Source organism: Coregonus clupeaformis, chromosome 17, assembly GCF_020615455.1.
Source record: "Coregonus clupeaformis isolate EN_2021a chromosome 17, ASM2061545v1, whole genome shotgun sequence".
Classification (NCBI taxonomy): domain Eukaryota; kingdom Metazoa; phylum Chordata; class Actinopteri; order Salmoniformes; family Salmonidae; genus Coregonus; species Coregonus clupeaformis.
The window spans coordinates 4,954,763-4,976,386 of record NC_059208.1 but is presented as its reverse complement, the minus strand read 5'-3'; the positions used below and the strand labels follow the sequence as shown (position 1 = coordinate 4,976,386).

The 21,624-nt window shown below is 42.7% G+C and overlaps 2 protein-coding genes across 2 annotated transcripts in view; both read right to left on the bottom strand.

The window, feature by feature from the left end:
• Positions 1–218: 218 nt before the first annotated feature.
• Positions 219–3,651, bottom strand: LOC121586508. The gene is made up of 3 exons (XM_041903239.2): positions 1,145–3,651; positions 889–1,018; positions 219–781 (listed from the first exon to the last, which is right to left on the bottom strand). Exons 1-3 carry the CDS (start codon positions 1,228–1,230, stop codon positions 248–250), a joined length of 750 nt encoding a protein of 249 aa, XP_041759173.1. The 5' UTR covers positions 1,231–3,651; the 3' UTR covers positions 219–247.
• Positions 3,652–8,502: 4,851 nt separating this feature from the next.
• LOC121585590 (synaptic vesicle glycoprotein 2A-like) overlaps positions 8,503–21,624 on the bottom strand; it is a 31,411-nt gene continuing 18,289 nt past the window's right edge. The window contains exons 4-13 of the mRNA XM_041901912.2: positions 20,790–20,941; positions 20,508–20,641; positions 11,559–11,648; positions 11,135–11,242; positions 10,761–10,849; positions 10,354–10,518; positions 10,037–10,170; positions 9,684–9,887; positions 9,320–9,479; positions 8,503–9,142 (exon numbers count right to left, since the gene is read on the bottom strand). Coding sequence (XP_041757846.2) covers positions 8,959–9,142; positions 9,320–9,479; positions 9,684–9,887; positions 10,037–10,170; positions 10,354–10,518; positions 10,761–10,849; positions 11,135–11,242; positions 11,559–11,648; positions 20,508–20,641; positions 20,790–20,941 — 1,420 coding nt within the window. The 3' untranslated portion in view covers positions 8,503–8,958. The remainder of the gene's footprint in view (positions 9,143–9,319; positions 9,480–9,683; positions 9,888–10,036; positions 10,171–10,353; positions 10,519–10,760; positions 10,850–11,134; positions 11,243–11,558; positions 11,649–20,507; positions 20,642–20,789; positions 20,942–21,624) is intronic.

The following is a 21,624-nucleotide window of genomic DNA, read 5'->3' as shown; positions in this document are numbered from 1 at the left end:
ATATGTAATCAAAGGTGTGATCAATGAAGACATCCTCTACAATCATTAATGCAACAAAAAAATGTTATTTTTCAGATATAATTGCAACATAGGTGTACTGTCTGTAATCAAATGTAAGAAATTTAATGAAACAAATGAAATGAATGAAAATAAAACATAACGTTTAACACGCATTAATTTGCATCAAGCCTGTCTTGAGCATTTGGCCATCAATTCTCATCCACATCACAATGAATGTCCTCATTGTTCATGCACCGTGGGAAAAACCTTTTGGCATGGCGAATCCAAGCTTGATGTCATCGCATGTCTCATCCATGGCCAGCTCATGGGGATGGTGATCGTATACCTTCCATCTCCATGCTGAAGAAAAATCCTCAATAGGGTTGAGGAAAGGAGAGTATGGGGGCAGATATAGGGTCACGAATCGGGGATAGGCCCGAAACCATGCCTGCACCACCTCTGCATGGTGGAACCTGACATTGTCCCACACAATGACATAGGTGACCCCTTCACCTTGACAGGCCTGCTCAATTTCATTGAGAAACACAATGAGGTGTGCAGCGTTGTAGGATCCAAGTAATGGCCTACGTTCTACCACACCATCTTCAGAGATAGCTGTGCATATGGAGATGTTTCCCCCATGTTTTCCAGGCACTTGGGCGGTCGCCCTTTGGCCGATGAGGTTCCGCCTACAGCGCCAAGTTTTAGCCAGGTTGAAGCCCGCTTCATCAAAAAAGATATACTTATGATGGTTCACAGCAGCATCAAGCACCATCACCCTCTAAAAATATATTTTACTTAGTTATTTTTACAGTACAGTTCCAATATGATATTGTGAAGTAGCATGTGCAGCAAATAGTAACAGTAATACAGTATATAGTGCTGTACCTTAGCATACTCGGCCTGCAGTTGTTTCACCCAGTCGTTGTTTCTCTCAAAAGGCACCAGGTAAATGTGTTTCATAGATACCTGGTGCCTCTTCAAAAGGTGGCCGATTGTTGTTGGTCTTCTGTCAATTCTGAGGGTAGAACAGAGTATCATACTGTAATATTACTGTAATATGTTTTGTGAATTTACATGCATTACAATATGTCATTTATTGTAAATGTAATGGTAAAGCAGAGTGCATATCCTGCAGACTTACCGTTTTTCTTGCCGAAATGTTCTAATGATCGAATTGACAGTTGATCTTTTCAGATTGGGGTGAGCTAATCTGGCAGCCTCTACCATGGTAAGGCCTCTGTTTACCACATGGTCAACGACGATGGCCAGGACTTTATTAGACACAACAGTTCCCTGCCGTCTGCCACCCTCTCTCTGATGTCCACCTCTTTGACCTCTTTGATGGGGCCCATGCCAACCTCTTTTATTTAGTCACATTGAGATTTATATCTCTTTTTCAAGTGAGCCCTAGCCAAGAATGCAACATACATATAGTTAGTTACACATGAGACACAACACAACATAAACATAACAATAAATGGAAGTTAAAACAGTGCAAAGTGCATAAGAGAGCTTAAAAGGGCAGGTTTAAAAACATGTGCAATCTGTTGTCAGCAGCCCTCCTAACAGGATTTAAAATCACCAATCAGAATAAAATGGCCTAGTTTAAAGCCCTTCTGCAAAGTGTTAAAATATGATGGGGCAGCAAAGCTAAAAGCACTCTTACCAAACTCAGTTATTATGTTGGGAACATTATATAAAATACAGTTCTGTGATCTCAGACGGTAATGACCATGAGTCTGTAGGGTAAGGAAAGCGCTTCAATATATTGGTAGCTGCCCTAAAATGGCCTTAGAGACAAACATGTAACAGTGACTCTGTCGCCTTACAGTTAAGGATGGCCTTCCTGCTAACTGATACAAGGTACAGTGATGTGATGTAAGAGGCCTTGTGTTTGTTATAAATCTTAGCGCAGCATTCAACATTGTGGATTGCTATGGTGACACACACACACACACACACACACACACACACACACACACACACACACACACACACACACACACACACACACACACACCACACAATTTCCTTATCAAAACCATACAATACAGGGAAAGGACTTTGTTTTATGTCCATAGTAGTTTATTATTTTCTTAATTGAACTGGATAGACAAATACCCCACACGTGTGAATCCCAGCATAAGTAACAATTCTCACAAAAAATAAATACATACAGCACCTTGTCAGCATCTGTAAAATATTCTCAACATCCCATGGGAGTGATTACTGAAGAATATATTCACATATTTTTTCTTAAATGTCATTTACAAAACAAAGACAACACAATAGTGTTCTGTCATATTGATAATATTGTCAAAGTGTTTTCCTTGATCTTTATTTGTTCACATATTTTATACTCATACGTACAAACATCTACAGTTTCTACACACAGTACAATGATAGCACGTTGATGTTTAAGTCACATTTCAATAACGTCAGTTTCATCTAAGTGGGCATGAGCTTTAATTGACTGAGGGCGCTCTTTTGATGTAAACATTGTGGTCCTTTTGAAATACTTACTTATGGAAACCCATCTATTCTTTTGCCTGTTCACTAAGAAAGGGCGAAAGATGTCCCTTTTATTGCTTTGATTTATTTTCTCCTTGAACTTTAACCCCCACTGAAAGCAGAAAGAAGTACAACAATTTAACAGTAACTAATAGGATCAACAAAAATGTCTTACTTTCAAAAACACAGACTAAATTTGCACCATGTCATCCCACTCTGATCAAAAGCAATCATAGAACTGATACTGTACATAAAGACCCAAAGTGTCACCACACGACAGCAATACAAAAGCAGATCCTGCTTTGGACAAACAGACCAGGCATACAGGGCAGCCATAGAGATCAGACACCACAAGCATGCTTGACATCCTGTTTACTGTGAGGGCTACTTTCACAAGCCTGCCAGACGGACCTTTGATCTTAGAGAAATATGAACAGAGAAAAGTTTAAAGGTTGATGGATCCAGATTCTTATGCTGGAAACAACAAGCATCTATCTAAAGGGAGAATGCCTGGGATTTTGACACTCACCAAAACCACTCTGCAATTGGTAACACATTTAATTTGAATTTGCTTTTAACAAAGGTCATGATTACCATCGAACCTGTCAGGCAATTACAGAGACAAAATGTCTGTTTTCAGGGGCAAACATTTGTTTGGCGGATGCCCAATCAGAAAATCTAAAGAACATCACATTGATCTAGATATCTATTGCATTAGTCTTTTAGTTCATAGATATGTTATATTGGCCCCTATTGACCTGTGCTCGTTCTTTGGGATGAAAACACCAGAACAACAGAAGTAGAAAAATATTTGGCACTAGCAACACACACACACACACACACACACACACACACACACACACAGACACACACAGACACACACACACACACACACACACACACACACACACACACACACACACACACACACACACACACACACATAGAGAGCACAACAGAGATCACAAATTCAATCTACACTCTCAAACATGAACACATTATTTTACAATTATCTTTCCCAAACTCCGTCAAACACACTAGGACTAGGAGAACAAATTTGTCAGTTACAGTTGAAGTCGGAAGTTTACATACACTTAGGTCCGAGTCATTAAAACTTGTTTTTCAACCACTCCACAAATTTCGTATTAACAAACTATAGTTTTGGCAAGTCGGTTAGTAAATCTACTTTGTGCATGACACAAGTACTTTTTCCAACAATTGTTTACAGACAGATTATTTCACTTATAATTCACTGTCTCACAATTCCAGTGGGTCACAAGTTTACACACACTAAGTTGACTGTGCTTTTAGCACGTGGTCCTCTGTAGCTCAACTGGTAGAGCACGGCGCTTGAAACGCCAAGGTAGTGGGTTCGAGCCCCGGGACCACCCATACACAAAAATGTATGCACGCATGACTGTAAGTCGCTTTGGATAAAAGCGTCTGCTAAATGGCATATTATTATTATTATTATAAACAGCTTGGAAAATTCCAGAAAATTATGTCATGGCTTTAGAAGCTTCTGATAGGCTAATTAACATCATTTGAGTCAATTGGAGGTGTACCTGTGGATGTATTTCAAGGCCTACCTTCAAACTCAGTGCCTCTTTGCTTGACATCATGGGAAAATCAAAAGAAAGCAGCCAAGACCTCAGAAAAATAATTGTAGACCTCCACAAGTCTGGTTCATCCTTGGGAGCAATTTCCAAACGCCTGAAGGTACCACGTTCATCTGTACAAACAATAGTACGCAAGTTTAAACACCATGGGACCACGCAGCCGTCATACCGCTCAGGAAGGAGATGCGTTCTGTCTCCTAGAGATGAACGTACTTTGGTGCGAAACTGCAAATCAATCCCAGAACAACAGCAAAGGACCTTGTGAAGATGCTGGAGGAAACAGGTACAAAAGTATCTATATCCACAGTAAAACGAGTCTTATATCGACATAACCTGAAAGGCCGCTCAGCAAGGAAGAAGCAACTGCACCAAAACCGCCAGAAAAAAGCCAGACTACGGTTTGCAACTGCAAATGGGGACAAAGATCGTACTTTTTGGAGAAATGTCCTCTGGTCTAATGAAACAAAAATAGAACTGTTTGGCCATAATGACCATCGTTATGTTTGGAGGAAAAAGGGGAAGGCTTGCAAGCCGAAGAACACCTTCCCAACCGTGAAGCACGGGGGTGGCAGCATCATGCTGTGGGGGTGCTTTGCTGCAGGAGGGACTGGTGCACTTCACAAAATAGATGGCATCATGAGGAAGTAAAATTATGTGGATATATTAAAGAAACATCTCAAGACATCAGTCAGGAAGTTAAAGCTTGGTCGCAAATGGGTCTTCCAAATGGACAATGACCCCAAGCATACTTCCAAAGTTGTGGCAAAATGGCTTAAGGACAACAAAGTCAAGGTATTGGAGTGGCCATCACAAAGCCCTGACTTCAATCCTATAGAACATTTGTGAGCAGAACTGAAAAAGCGTGTGCGAGCAAGGAGGCCTACAAACCTGACTCAGTTACACCAGCTCTGTCAGGAGGAATGGGCCAAAATTCACCCAACTTATTGTGGGAAGCTTGTGTAAGGCTACCCGAAACGTTTGACCCAAGTTAAACAATTGAAAGGCAATGCTACCAAATACTAATTGAGTGTATGTAAACATCTGACCCACTGGGAATGTGATGAAAGAAATAAAAGCTGAAATAAATAATTCTCTCTACTATTATTCTGACATTTCACATTCTTAAAATAAAGTGGTGATCCTAACTGACCTAAGACAGGGAAGTTTTACAAGGATTAAATGTCAGGAATTGTGAAAAACTGAGTTTAAATGTATTTGGCTAAGGTGTATGTAAACTTCCGACTTCAACTGTATGTGCAAACACAAATAACAATAGATGTCATATACAGACATATGCAACACTAAAGAGATCTGATTCTAATGAATAAATCCAGTACCACATCAGACACACAGCAACAGAGAAATCCCACAGGCAACACATTCAACCAGCCCAATAGCCCTGTAGTCAGATATCACACTCACACTACAGTTGAGCAATGGAGAGATCATCTCTCTCACTGATTGTCACCACACTTGTGACACAAAGATTAGAAGGGATGGTGTGGCATGGTGACAAGTAAGCACATAGTAATCAACAAAGACATAAGGCCAGATTCAACCAAGCCTGCCTTGCCAATGTACATGCCCTTGTGCACACATCATAATCTAAAAACTGTAGGCATCTACCTTTGACGGGAGGGGGAACAATAACTTGAAAAAAAATTATCACAGGGAAAATAGTGTTTTATACTACGGTGGAAAAAACACAACACAGTTTGGATTTAATTGAGCCCTTCAAATGAATCTGTGAGTGACTAGTTGCTATGGTTCTATTCCCATAAGCCGTATGACTGAAGGACAATGTGCTTAATAAGTGTATATGGATTAATTTGTGCTTCATTAATACTGCATCGTTTGTCTACTGAACCGACTGACTTTGGTCCTCCTAGGTGTAATGTTCTGTATGCTTTAATAGACAGCAGAGGGCGCATGTTGGCCTTAGCTAACTGGAATGTTAAACATGCTGATGCAGAGTGAGCATAAGACCACTATGTGATATGCAGGAAGCTTGAGCTGTAATGCTGGACTCATTGATGCATTAAAGGTTATTCTAAAGTAACTATATTCTAGCCTTTCAAAATTAAAGGTTATCTCCACTGATGTGTTAAATAGGTTCTCATCTTATTTACTCATCTTTGACTGGTTTTCCAATATCAAGTTCCTCAGAGGTCTCATAGAACCAATTACAAAAAATATACAGGATACATATGATGTAACTCTATCTCCATCTCTTTCTCTCTCATACGCACACAACATATAACTATTTAGACATATATTTCACTGCTTGATGTAAATTTGATGTGGACAAACATACATAGTACTTTTTTTGTGTGCATATCAACAAAACCGATCCCTTCGAATTACCATCAATAAATAAACTAAAATATTTACCAGTTATTGGTCATTATTTATTTTCTTACAATGTATCTTCAACACACATGCACAGTCCGTTTTCTATATAATAAAATAACTAGTATCAATGCCAAGTTTGAAGAAATAATCTACATCATTATTTTGAAGCAGGGAGCTTCATGCATGTCACCTGGTAAGGGAAATATTGTTTGCAATATTCTCTTTCAGAGGAAGCCAATAAGATATTTAAATGACAATGATCCTGTCCTCCCTTGCTCACTGATCCTAAAGGACAGAGGAGATAAGATGCAAGCAATAGGCTGATCAACCAATGGGCTTTCATCATACTGCTAATATTAAAGTATTAATTTGAGCTCTGCTTTTTCAGTGGAAAATTAAGTTACAGTGAAAGCTATTTTCAGGTGGAAATCTATTGGAGGGCATCTTTAACCTCAGATTATTTGGTATTACTGTCAGATATGGGTGCTAGGATGAATTGAGGGTGTATACAGTCATGGTCAAAAGTTTTGAGAATCACACAAATACTAATTTTCACAAAGTCTGCTGCCTCAGTTTTGATGATGGCAATTTGCATATACTCCAGAATGTCATGAAGAGTGATCAGATGAATTGTAATGAATTGCAAAGTCCCTCTTTGCCATGAAAATGAACTTAATCCCCAAAAAACATTTCCACTGCATTTCAGCCCTGCCACAAAAGGACCATCATGTCAGTGATTCTCTCGTTAACACAGGTGAGAGTGTTGACGAGGACAAGGCTGGAGATCACTCTGTCATGCTGATTGAGTTAGAATAACAGACTGGAAGCTTTAAAAGGAGGGTGGTGCTTGAAATCATTGTTCTTCCTCTGTTAACCATCATTGTTCTTCCTCTGTTAACCATGGTTACCTGCAAGGAAACATGTGCTGTCATCATTGCTTTGCACAAAAAGGGCTTCACAGGCAAGGATATTGCTGCTAGTAAGATTGTACCTAAATCAACCATTTATCGGATCATAAAGAACTTCAAGAAGAGAGGTTCAATTGTTGTGAAGAAGGCGTCAGGGCGCTCAAGAAAGTCCAGCAAGCGCCAGGACCGTCTCCTAAAGTTGACTCAGCTGCGGGATCGGGGCACCACCAGTGCAGAGTTTGCTCAGGAATGGCAGCAGGCAGGTGTGAGTGCATCTGCACGCACAGTGAGGCGAAGACTTTTGGAGGATGGCCTGGTGTCAAGAAGGGCAGCAAAGAAGCCACTTCTCTCCAGGAAAAACATCAGGGACAGACTGATATTCTGCAAAAGGTACAGGGATTGGACTGCTGAGGACTGGGGTAAAGTCATTTTCTCTGATGAATCCCCTTTCCGATTGTTTGGGGCATCCGGGAAAACACCTTGTCCGGAGAAGACAAGGTGAGCGCTACCATCAGTCCTGTGTCATGCCAACAGTAAAGCATCCTGAGACCATTCATGTGTGGGGTTGCTTCTCAGCCAAGGGAGTGGGCTCACAGCCATGAATAAAGAATGGTACCAACACATCCTCCGAGAGCAACTTCTCCAACCATCCAAGAACAGTTTGGTGACAACCAATGCCTTTTCCAGCATGATGAAGCACCTTGCCATAAGGCAAGTGATAACTAAGTGGCTCGGGGAACAAAACATCAACATTTTGAGTCCATGGCCAGGAAACTCCCCAGACCTTAATCCCATTGAGAACTTGTGGTCGATCCTCAAGAGGCGGGTGGACAAACAAAAACCCACAAATTCTGACAAACTCCAAGCATTGATTATGCAAGAATGGGCTGCCATCAGTCAGGATGTGGCCCAGAAGTAAATTGACAGCATGCCAGGGCAGATTGCAGAGGTCTTGAAAAAGAAGGGTCAACACTGCAAATATTGACTCTTTGCATAAACTTAATGTAATTGTCAATAAAAGCATTTGACGCTTATGGAATGCTTGTAATTATACTTCAGTATACCATAGTAACATCTGACATAAATATCTCATAACACTGAAGCAGCGAACTTTGTGAAGACCAATACTTGTGTCATTCTCAAAACTTTTGACCACGACTGTAGATGTTTGATCTCTTTTGTTGGGAAGTATCCCCATTAGGCATTGTAGCTATCAAGCAGTATCTTTGTATCCGTTGGCAGTGGTTTATAAACTTGTATCTTTGTTGGCAGGATTTTTCATTCTGTCTAATCCGTAGGGTCTCTGAGAAGCAAAATGTGCTATTTTATGCTGTGGTGAAGATGTCAGCTAGTCTGTGCTGGCTATATCGGTTAGATCTGCATTTTAAGTATGATGCTATCGTCAGTAATCTGGGACTGTTGTGACACTGTTAATGACAGTCTGTTTATTAGTGTTTAATGAGCAATGTTGGATTGCTAAGGGCTGGGATTGTATGGTTGGTCAGGCCCTGGTTGCAATGTGGCCACTGAAGCTACACTCTGCTGCCTTCTGGTCGTGAATTATGCTACTGCAGCACCTGGCCCCGTGTTTCAGGCAGCTTTAGTGCTAGGAAACTGCCGGCAGCGAGTGCGCCCGCAGCGAACAAAATGGGCACAGCTTTGGTGATGCCTACGAAGGACTGGAATATGCTTATGCCCAGGACAGCAGCCAGCTTGCAAAGGGCATTTAAGAAGCCAAATGCAGTGGTCCTAAAAAAGAGAAGACCGTGGAAATTGTCAGCACTTCTGGCAGGGTAACTTCTCAAAACATAACATGAAAACTTAAATATGTTTTCAATAAAAACATTTGCATAAAATACACATTTATTCACTGTGCAAGAATAAAGGAGCTATAACACTTTCAAAATGTGAGGTAGCTGCGCTTGCCTTTTATCCGAGGGGTACAGTTCTACAGTCAACACATCCAGGGCATTCCAGGAAGCTATGCTGATGCCGCCAAAGAGACATAAGAGGGCGATCATTCCCGACTCGGTACTGCCGAATGACAGGAAGAAACAGCTGATACAAGATATGACACTTGATCCCGCTGTGTAGGAAATGAGATTGAGGGGGAAGAGAAAGAGGAGCAAAAATCTGACAAAGGGATCTTTCTGTAGTAGGCTAATCATGAAATACTGTGGTGTAGTAATGCATGATTAATGTATCATCAGATGTATAATCTCAAAATATACACATTTTCTTTAAATGTTGTATAAAGTATTAATAACACATTAATGAAGGCGTGACATACCCAACATCCTCAGACGTCCAATTTTGTCCATCAGCAGGGCTGACACAATGTTGCCAGGTAATACGGCCAAAGTGCCAAGGAAACTGACAAAGTAGATCATGTATGCGTTGTTGTCATCAGTGAAGTCCAGCAGACAGCCTTCCTTGTTGTGTAGGAAGGTGCTGTTTACCAGTTTGCTGTTGATGATTCTGTTCTGGAACAAGTCTGAGAAGAGAAAAGAAAGCAAGAGATGTGTCAAGAAGGGACCAAGGGTAGGATACTGCCCAGTTCAATGCTAGGCATGGACTGAGCTCAAAACTATTGTAAGCTCTACTTTATATTGCTTATGCTTCTTGATTTGGGAGACACTTTACCTGTATTGTAAAAGAGGGTTGAGATGAAGGTGCAGTTTCTGAAGAAGCTTCTGCTAGAGGTGATGTCCTCAAAGTAGCACTCCTCAAACACTGAGTCCTCGAACACCATGGACTTCATCTTAAGGTTGATGAACCTTGTGGACAATGGAAAAGTAAGAAAGACGTATTTAACGGCCCGGTTGTATTAGAGTCGACTAACAATTAGTGTCCATCGCATAGTTGCAAAATTAAGACCCGCACAGTTTACCATTCCCGATTAAATACAGAAGAAAATTTAGCAAATTCAGAAAGTTCTGTGTAAGATAATGAGGACTGACTTGTCGTTGAAGTACTGTCCTTGGCGGTGCACCTGGTTTTCCAAGGTGAAGTTAAAAGTGACATGCTCCACTTGCTCCTTGGTGAAGAACTTGGTGCGTGAGGCATATTCCTGCTTCTGGATGTACTTGATCATGTCAGGGAACCACACTGTCAGCCCATAGTAGCTGAGGGAGAAGCAAAATACAAATGTAGTTAAACCAAACAAAAATGATTATGTTTCTTTATTTTTCACTATGTTGAAATCAGTTGAGATAAGTATGAACCTTAATATTATCAATGGCCAGTATGTTAAGACGACAGGTTTTATATGACAAAACATTTGTTTAGCTTTTTGATTGATCAGAAAATAACCAGTTTGTGCACAGGCCACTGATAACCGCTATGGTCATGGCCCTGGTTCTGTTACCTGAAGGACATGGTAAACCAGACAGCCATCATCATTAATGTGGTCCTTTTGTATTCTGGATTGAAGATGGCCAAGAAGTTACTCCGCACCTATAGCAACCCACAGAAAATTACTGAAATATGCATCTAGGTTTTACTGCTGACATGGTTTAAAAACATAAAAACCCACTATAAAACACATTGCACCATTTTTTGGGACCTAAGCATAAATTGGCCTTTGGTCGTTTCGGATAAAAGCATCTGCTAAGTGGCATACATCATCTATGCAGTCTCATTCATACAGTAAATAAACATATTCTGTATGAAATATAAAAGATATACACAGAAAATAATAATATTCTCATACCTTTATAGGGATCTTAACATGACTCTTACCTGTTGGAATAGGCTGGTCAGCTTCAATTTATAGCGTCGCAAAGTTGATATGTCTCCTCCCATGTCCACCAGCTCGTCCATCTGCTTTACAGTCTTGATGGTGGTGACCTGGGAAAAATAAGACCTTCCATTTTCAACTCATTTGTGTGCAGTACATGTATACATTAGATTAGATCGGATTAGATTAAATTAGATTTTCCTGTGAGGGAACTTCTTGTTTGGAGTGGTAAAAAAACAAAAAACAAAACATAGTACGTCTAGGACACGCAGTAGACAAACAATAGTCTCACCAGACACTTCCAGCCTGGGGACGAGGTTACACAAAAACAAACAGCTAGGACAGGAGAATACAACTTCATAAACACTTTTTGCAGAAGAACCCTTCGATTCAAAGACTTTACATGTTTGTCTCAGAAATACTCACAGAAAACACCTTCTCTGGGTGTCCCTTTGCTCTCATGTTGGTGTCGTGAACTTGTTTCAGAATCATCCAGCCTTCGTCGTGTTTGCCGTTCTGTTGGGAAATGATTGCATACTTCATCAATAATACTTACAGTTGAAACACATTACGAGTATTGTGAAACATTACGTCTGTGTGAAGTGTCTAAGGGTATACTGTAATGTGCCTTCATTTCCATGAGTTTGTAATAAAACCTTATATTTAGGGTTATGCTATTAGACTAAGACAATTGTGCTAAGCTCAACAATCAACGCGTAAATCTGAAGAATCTGAAGAATTGAAAATATTAAATTAACAAGATCCCAGATTGTACCTTTAAAGGTATAATCTGCTATATTTACTGCTGTTCAATAGCCAACTCATGTAATGATATACAGTGCCTTCAGAAAGTATTCACACCCCTTGACATTTTCCACATTTTGTTGTGTTACAGCCTGAATTAAATTGAGATTTCTGGTCACTGGCCTACACACAATACTCCATAATGTCAAAGTGGAATTATATTTCTCAATTTTTTACAAATTAATTAACAATTAAAAGCTTAAATGTCTTGAGTAAATAAGTATTCAACCCATTTGTTATGGCAAGCCTAAATAACTTCAGGAGTAAAAATGTGCTTAACAAGTCACATAATATGTTGCATGGACTCACACATACAATTATCTGTAAGGTTCCTCAGTCGAGCAGTGAATTTTAAACACAGATTCAACCACAAAGACCAGGGAGGTTTTCCAATGTCTCGTAAAGAAGGGCACCTATTGGTAGATGGGTAAAAATAAAAAAAAGCAGCCATTGAATATCCATTTGAGCATGGTGAAGTTTTTAATTACACTTTGGGGTGTATCAATACACCCAGTCACTACAAAGATACAGGCATCCTTCCTAACTCAGTTGCCGGAGAGGAAGGAAACCGCTCAGGGATTTCACCATGAGGCCAATGGTGACTTTAAAACAGTTACATAGTTTAATGGCTGTGATTGTCACACCCTGATCTGTTTCACCTGTCTTTGTGCTTGTCTCCACCCCCCTCTAGGTGTCGCCCATCTTCCCCATTATCCCCTGTGTATAAATACCTGTGTTGTCTGTTGCCAGTTCGTCTTGTCTCGTCAAGCCTACCAGCGTTTTTTCCGTGCTCCTGTTTTTCCAGTCCCTGTTTTCTAGTCCTCCCGGTTCCGACCATTTCTGCCTGCCCTGACCCTGAGCCCGCCTGCCTTACCACTCTGCCTGCCCTGACCTCAGAGGAGTTTGTGGCGGAGGTACGTAAAGTGTTCAATTCTCTGTTGTCCGGGAGAAGCTGCTCCAACTACGTCAGGATTCCCGTATTGATTTTCGCACGTTGGCGGCTGAGAGTGCCTGGAACCCAGAAGCCCTGTTCGACGCGTTCCTTCACAGATTATCGAAGGTGATTAAAGATGAGCTTGCAGCCCGGGAGCTGCCCCTGGACCTCAACTCCCTCATAGCCTTGACCATCCGGATCGATGGGCGGCTACGGGAACGTAGGAGGGAGAGGGAGTCTGTTCCCTGTCTCCAACGCTCGTCCTCAATTTCCACCTCGCCTCCAAGGAATCCCGGAAATCCCCGAAGTCCACATTTCCGAGTGGATCCGATGTCGCCCGAGTTCTCTCGGAGGTCACCGAGGGCTGTCGAGTCGTCTCCTCCGGAGCCCATGCAACTGGGCAGGGCTACATTGTCTCCTGCTGAGCGTTTACGCAGGCTAAACACCCAGAGCTGTCTGTATTGTGGAGCTACGGGACATTTCTTATCTACCTGCCCATTAAAATACCAGGCTCATCAAGTAGGTACAAGTATGTTGGTGAGCCATACGGGGAGTTTCCCATCTTCCATTTCTCGTACCCCTCTCCATGCTATCCTGTTGTGGGGTGACCAGTCCAAATCTCTCCAGGTGCTCATTGACTCTGGGGCCGACGAGAGCTTTATGGACGCTACCCTGGTGTCGGAGCAGGGAATCCCCACACAACCCCTCTCCATTCCCAAGGACATCAGTGCGTTGGATTGGCGCTCTATTGGCAGTCACCCACACTACGTGTCCCAATAACCTGAGAGTGTCAGGTAATCACAGTGAGTCTATGCAGTTCCTGCCCATTGAATCCCCTCATGCACCCGTGGTTTTGGGGTTTTCCTGGCTCCAGAGGCACAATCCTCTGATCGACTGGGCTACTGGTTCTATCCTGGGTTGGAGCCCATTTTGCCATGCGCATTGCCTGAAGTCAGCGCTGCCTGCCCCGGGACTTCTTCCTGTGGGCTTGGGAAAAGTCCCGGACCTCTCCACCATTCCCGCGGAATACCAGGACCTCCGGGAGGTTTTCAGCAAGGCCTGTGCCACCTCGCTTCCTCCGCATCGGCCCTATGACTGCCGCCGGGGTGGCTTTTTTCCCTGTCAGGTCCGGAGACCAAGGCGATGGAGATGTATATTGACGACTCCCTGGCTGCAGGGGGTATCCGTCCTTCGGCGCAGGGTTCTTCTTTGTGGAGAAGAAGGACAAAACCCTGCGTTCATGTTTCGACTACCGGGGCCTGAATGACATCACGGTTAAAAAACGTTACCCGCTTCCATTCATCGCCTCCGCTTTCAAGCATCTCCAGGGGGCTACCATCTTCTTCAAGTTGGACCTCTGGAATGCCTACCATCTGGTACGGATACGGGAAGGGGACGAGTGGAAGACCACCATTAACACGGCTCGCGGGCACTACGAATACCTGGTGATGCCGTTTGGACTGACCAATGCTCCTGCTGTATTCCAGGCCCTGGTAAACGACGTTCTCGGTGACATGTTGAACCGGTTCGAGTTCGTCTACTTCGATGACATCCTCATTTCTTCCCCACTCGGCTCAAGAACATGAAGTGTCTTCTGGAGAACTAGCTGTTCGTCAAAGCGGAAAAATGCGAATTCCATCGTTCCACCATCTCCTTCCTTGGATACATCAGAGCTGCAGGCAACATACAGATGGATCCCGGAAAGGTGAGAGCAGTGGTGGATTAGCCACAACCCACCTCCAGAGTGCAGCTGCAACACTTCCTGGGGTTCGCCAATTTCTACTGCCGGTTCATCCGGGGCTACAGCACCCTGGCTTCCCACCTTTCAGCGCTCACCTATCCCAATTGGCTCATTCCTCTTGACTGGCCTGACATCCTGGCTCCTGTCGGACCCTGGCCTTTGCACGACTACGTTTTTGGTGGTCCACCTTGGTTCCTGACATCTCCGCGTTCGTTGCCGCCTGCACCGTGTGTGCCCAGAATAAGACTCCTTGGCAAGCTCCAGCTGGCCTCCTTAAACCACTTCCTGTCCCTCACCGTCCCTGGTCACACACAGTACCAGTCAAAACTTTGGACACACCTATTCATTCAAGAGTTTTTCTTTATTTTCACAATTTTCTACATTGTAGAATAATAGTGAAGACATCAAAACTATGAAATAACACATATGGAATCATGTAGTAACCAAAAAAGTGTTAAACAAATCAAAAAATATTTTATATTTGAGATTCTTCGTTACTGGTCTCCCCCGTCTGATGGCAACACGCCCATTTCATTCCTCTCTCCAAGCTACCCTCAGCCAAGGAGACGGCCCAGCTCATGGTGCAGCACGTCTTCTGGATCCTTGGACTTCCGGTGGACATGGTCTCCGACCGGAGTCCTCAGTTCTCGTCCCAGTTCTGAAAGGCGTTCTGCACGCTCATTGGGTTGTCGGCCAGCCTGTCCTCCGGGTTCTACCCCCAGTCTAACGGCCAGTCGGAGCGAGCCAATCAGGACCTGGAGACGACTCTTCGCTGCCTCCGCCAACCCCACCACCTGGAGCCAGCAAATCGTGCGGGTAGAGTACATCCGCAACACCCTCCCTTGCTCACCTACTGGTCTCTTGACTTTTGAGTGTTACCTGGGATATCTTCCCGGAGCAAGAGGAAGAGTTCAGCATGCCCTCGACACAGATTTTCGTCCACCGCTGTAGCCATACCTAGAAGAGCCCGGTCGGCTATTCTCAAGACCACCTCCAGGTATCGACGACAGACGGACCGCCACCGGACCCCTGCTCCCCGTTATCGTCTCGGGCAGAGGGTATGGCTGTCCACTCGGGATCTACCCCTCCGGGTGGAGACCCGCAAACTTCCCCCCGTTTATCGTCCCTTTCCTCATCTCCAAGATTCTTAGCCCCTCTGCTGTTTGTCTTCTGTTGCCCAGTACCCTCCATATACAGTGGGGGAAAAAAGTATTTAGTCAGCCACCAATTGTGCAAGTTCTCCCACTTAAAAAGATGAGAGAGGCCTGTAATTTTCATCATAGGTACACGTCAACTATGACAGACAAATTGAGGAAAAAAAATCCAGAAAATCACATTGTAGGATTTTTTATTAATTTATTTGCAAATTATGGTGGAAAAAAAGTATTTGGTCATCTACAAAGAAGCAAGATTTCTGGCTCTCACAGACCTGTAACTTCTTCTTTAAGAGGCTACTCTGTCCTCCACTCGTTACCTGTATTAATGGCACCTGTTTGAACTTGTTATCAGTATAAAAGACACCTGTCCACAACCTCAAACAGTCACACTCCAAACTCCACTATGGCCAAGACCAAAGAGCTGTCAAAGGACACCAGAAACAAAATTGTAGACCTGCACCAGGCTGGGAAGACTGAATCTGCAATAGATAAGCAGCTTGGTTTGAAGAAATCAACTGTGGGAGCAATTATTAGGAAATGGAAGACATACAAGACCACTGATAATCTCCCTCGATCTGGGGCTCCACGCAAGATCTCACCCCCGTGGGGTCAAAATGATCACAAGAACGGTGAGCAAAATCCCAGAACCACACGGGGGGGACCTAGTGAATGACCTGCAGAGAGCTGGGACCAAAGTAACAAAGCCTACCATCAGTAACACACTACGCCGCCAGGGACTCAAATCCTGCAGTGCCAGACGTGTCCCCCTGCTTAAGCCAGTACATGTCCAGGCCCGTCTGAAGTTTGCTAGAGTGCATTTGGATGATCCAGAAGAGGATTGGGAGAATGTCATATGGTCATATGAATCCAAAATAGAACTTTTTGGTAAAAACTCAACTCGTCGTGTTTGGAGGACAAAGAATGCTGAGTTGCATCCAAAGAACACCATACCTATTGTGAAGCATGAGGGTGGAAACATCATGCTTTGGGGCTGTTTTTCTGCAAAGGGACCAGGACGACTGATCCGTGTAAAGGAAAGAATGAATGGGGCCATGTATCGTGAGATTTTGAGTGAAAACCTCCTTCCATCAGCAAGGGCATTGAAGATGAAACGTGGCTGGGTCTTTCAGCATGACAATGATCCCAAACACACCGCCCGGGCAACGAAGGAGTGGCTTCGTAAGAAGCATTTCAAGGTCCTGGAGTGGCCTAGCCAGTCTCCAGATCTCAACCACATAGAAAATCTTTGGAGGGAGTTGAAAGTCCGTGTTGCCCAGCGACAGCCCCAAAACATCACTGCTCTAGAGGAGATCTGCATGGAGGAATGGGCCAAAATACCAGCAACAGTGTGTGAAAACCTTGTGAAGACTTACAGAAAACGTTTGACCTGTGTCATTGCCAACAAAGGGTATATAACAAAGTATTGAGAAACTTTTGTTATTGACCAAATACTTATTTTCCACCATAATTTGCAAATAAATTCATTAAAAATTCTACAATGTGATTTTCTGGAAAAGAAATTCTCATTTTGTCTGTCATAGTTGACGTGTACCTATGATGAAAATTACAGGCCTCTCTCATCTTTTTAAGTGGGAGAACTTGCACAATTGGTGGCTGACTAAATACTTTTTTTCCCCACTGTACATCCCACTTTTCATGTGTCTAGGATTAAACCTATGTCTCACAGCCCTTTGTCTCCTGTTTCCACTCTGCCTGCCCTGACCTTGAGCCTGCCTGCCGTCCTGTACCTACCTGACTCTGACCTGGTTTACGAACTCCTGCCTGTCCTCGACCTGCCTCTTGCCTGCCCCCCCTGTTTTGTTAATAAACATCTGTCATTCGAACTGTCTGCATCTGGGTCTGATCTTGAGTTCTGATAGTGATAGGAGAATGGATCAACAACATTGTAGTTACTCCACAATACTAACCTAATTGACAGAGTGAGAAGAAGGAAGCCTGAACAGAATAAAAAATATTCCAAAACATGCATCCTGTTTGCAACAAGGCACTAAAGTAATACTGCAAAAAAATGTTGCAAAGCAATTAACTTTTTGTCCTGAATACAAAGCGGGATATTTTCAAGCATGGTGGTGGCTGCATCATGTTATGGGTATGCTTGTCATTGGCAAGGACTAGGGAGTATTTTAGAATAAACAGAAACAGAATAGAGCTAAGCACAGACAAAATCCTAGATGCTTTCCAACAGACACTTGGACACAAATGCACCGCTTAGCAGGACAATAACCTAAAACACACAACCAAATATACACTGTAGTTCCTTACCAAGGCGACATTGAACGTTCCTGAGTGGCCTAGTTACAGTTTTGACTTAAATCGGCTTGAAAATCTATGGCAAGACTTTAAAATGGCTGACTAGCAATGATCAACAACCAACTTGACCAATCAACAACCAATTATTTTTTAAAGAATAACGTGCAAATATTGTACAATCCAGGTGTGCAAAGCTCTTAGAGACTTACCCAGAAATACTTGCAACTGTAAGTATTTCCTCTGTAGCTCAGCTGGTAGAGCACGGCGCTTGTAACGCCAAGGTAGTGGGTTCGATCCCCGGGACCACCCATACACACAAAAACAAAAATGTATGCACGCATAACTGTAAGTCGCTTTGGATAAAAGTGTCTGCTAAATGGCATATTATTATTATTATTATCACTGCCAAAGGTGATTCTAACATGTATTCACTCAGGGGGTTGAATACTTACAGTTGAAGTCGCAAGTTTACATACACCTTAGCCAAATACATTTAAACTCAGTTTTTCACAATTCCTGACATTTAATCCTTGTAAAAATTCCCTGTCTTAGGTCAGTTAGGATCACCATTTTATTTTAAGAATGTAAAATGTCAGGATAATAGTAGAGAGAATGATTTATTTCAGCTTTTCTTTCCTTCATCACATTCCCAGTGGGTCAGAAGTTTACATACACTCAATTAGTATTTGGTAGCATTGCCTTTAAATTGTTTAACTTGGGTCAAACGTTTCGGGTAGCCTTACACAAGCTTCCCACAATAAGTTGGGTGAATTTTGGCCCATTCCTCCTGACAGAGCTGGTGTAACTGAGTCAGGTTTGTAGGTCTCCTTGCTCTCACACACTTTTTCAGTTCTGCCCACAAATGTTCTATAGGATTGAGGTCAGGGCTTTGTGATGGCCACTCCAATACCTTGACTTTGTTGTCCTTAAGCCATTTTGCCACAACTTTGGAAGTATGCTTGGGGTCATTGTCCATTTGGAAGACCCATTTGCGACCAAGCTTTAACTTCCTGACTGATATCTTGAGATGTTGCTTCAATATATCCACATAATTTTCCTTCCTCATGATGCCATCTATTTTGTGAAGTGCACCAGTCCCTCCTACAGCATAGCACCCCCACAGCATGATGCTGCCACCCACGTGCTTCACAGTTGGTATGGTGTTCTTCGGCTTGCAAGCGTTCCTCTTTTTCCTCCAAACATAACGATGGTCATTATGGCCAAACAGTTCTATTTTTGTTTCATCAGACCAGAGGACATTTCTCAAAAAAGTACGATCTTTGTCCCCATGTGCAGTTGCAAACCGTAGTCTGGCTTTTTTATGGCGGTTTTGGAGCAGTGGCTTCTTCCTTGCTGAGCGTCCTTTCAGGTTACGTCGATATAGGATCTGTTTTACTGTGGATATAGATACTTTTGTACCTGTTTCCTCCAGCATCCTCACAAGGTCCTTTGCTGTTGTTCTGGGATTGATTTGTACTTTTCGCACCAAAGTACGATCTTCTCTAGGAGACAGAATGCGTCTCCTTCCTGAGCGGCTGCGTGGTCCCATGGTGTTTGTACTTGCGTACTATTGTTTGTACAGATGAACGTGGTACCTTCAGGCATTTGGAAATTGCTCCCAAGGATGAACCAGACTTGTGGAGGTCTACCATTTTTTTTCCGAGGTCTTGGTTGATTTCTTTTGATTTTCCCATGATGTCAAGCAAAGAGGCACTGAGTTTGAAGGTAGGCCTTGAAATACATCCACAGGTACACCTCCAATTGACTCAAATGATGTCAATTAGGCTATCAGAAGTTTCTAAAGCCATGACATCATTTTCTGGAATTTTCCAAGATGTTGAAAGGCACAGTCAACTTATATGTAAACTTCTGACCCACTGGAATTGTGATACAGTGAATTATAAGTGAAATAATCTGTCTGTAAACAATTGCTGGAAAAATTACTTGTGTCATGCCAAAACTATAGTTTGTTAACAAGAAATTTGTGGAGTGGTTGAAAAATGAGTTTTAATGACTGCAACCTAAGTGTATGTAAACTTCTCACTTCAACTGTATGTTATCAAGATATTACATTTTACATTTTAGTCATTTAGCAGACGCTCTTATCCAGAGCGACTTACAGTTAAGTGAACGCATAAATTTTTTTTTTTCATACTGGCCCCCTGTGGGAAACGAACCCACAACCCTGGCGTTGCATATGCCATGCTCTACCAACTGAGCTACACACATATTAGTGTTTTATTTTCCATTACGTTTTTATAAATGTTAGAATTTTTCTTCCACTTTGACATTACAGAATATTTTGTGTAGATTATTTACAGAAAATTACAATTAAGTCAATTTTAATCAAGTCAAGGGGTGTAAATACTTTCTGAAGGCACTGTATATGACTTCAAATGATTGAGGTTAGAATTGGAATTGGGTAAACTGCTTCTATATGGATTTATGAGAAAGTGACCCCTGCTTACCTCTAAGAAGAAGCGAGGGCTTTCTGGCATGGTGGTTAGAGAAGCAATAGCCGCAACAGAGGGAAACGCACACACCAGGACGAACACACGCCAGCTGTGGAACTGGTACGCTGACCCCATCTGGAAACTCCAGCCTGGGAGGAGAGGAGCAAAGAGAGAGAAATGGGACGAAGCACAAACTGTAAACCTGCGTAATTCCTAGATACAACTTTGTAGTAAGGCATTTTGAGCGCTTTTGGGGCAATATCTGTGATGATTGAATTCCTGCCATAAGCTACTCACCATAGTGTGGGATGATGGCCCATGCCATGGCTGAGGCATAGATGCCACCAATCATCCAGAACATGCAGAGCCAACTGAGGTGCTCCCCACGTTTCTCCTGGGCCAGAAACTCTGAGTAGTAGGAAAACACAATGGGGATGGAACCACCGATCCTGCAAGGATTAGCACAGAGAAACAAACCACTGGAGGTTGAGCTGGACTTTCTATTCCTGTTCCCAGTTAATCTTTTTGGAAAATCTGTAAATGAAATCAAACTTGGGGAGAATACTTGGTGGTAGGAGTGCTACTTAGCTTCTGTGAGGATGCTCTTTGGATGAAAGGTCCTTCTTAGCATTAAAGCAAAACAAATCTATCTCTACTATATACAGTGGGGAGAACAAGTATTTGATACACTGCCGATTTTGCAGGTTTTCCTACTTACAAAGCATGTAGAGGTCTGTAATTTTTATCCAGAAAATCCAGAAAATCACATTGTATGATTTTTAAGTAATTAATTTGCATTTTATTGCATGACATAAGTATTTGATCACCTACCAACCAGTAAGAATTCCGGCTCTCACAGACCTGTTAGTTTTTCTTTAAGAAGCCCTCCTGTTCTCCACTCGTTACCTGTATTAACTGCACCTGTTTGAACTCGTTACCTGTATAAAAGACACCTGTCCACACACTCAATCAAACAGACTCCAACCTCTCCACAATGGCCAAGACCAGAGAGCTGTGTAAGGACATCAGGGATAAAATTGTAGACCTGCACAAGGCTGGGATGGGCTACAGGACAATAGGCAAGCAGCTTGGTGAGAAGGCAACAACTGTTGGCACAATTATTAGAAAATGG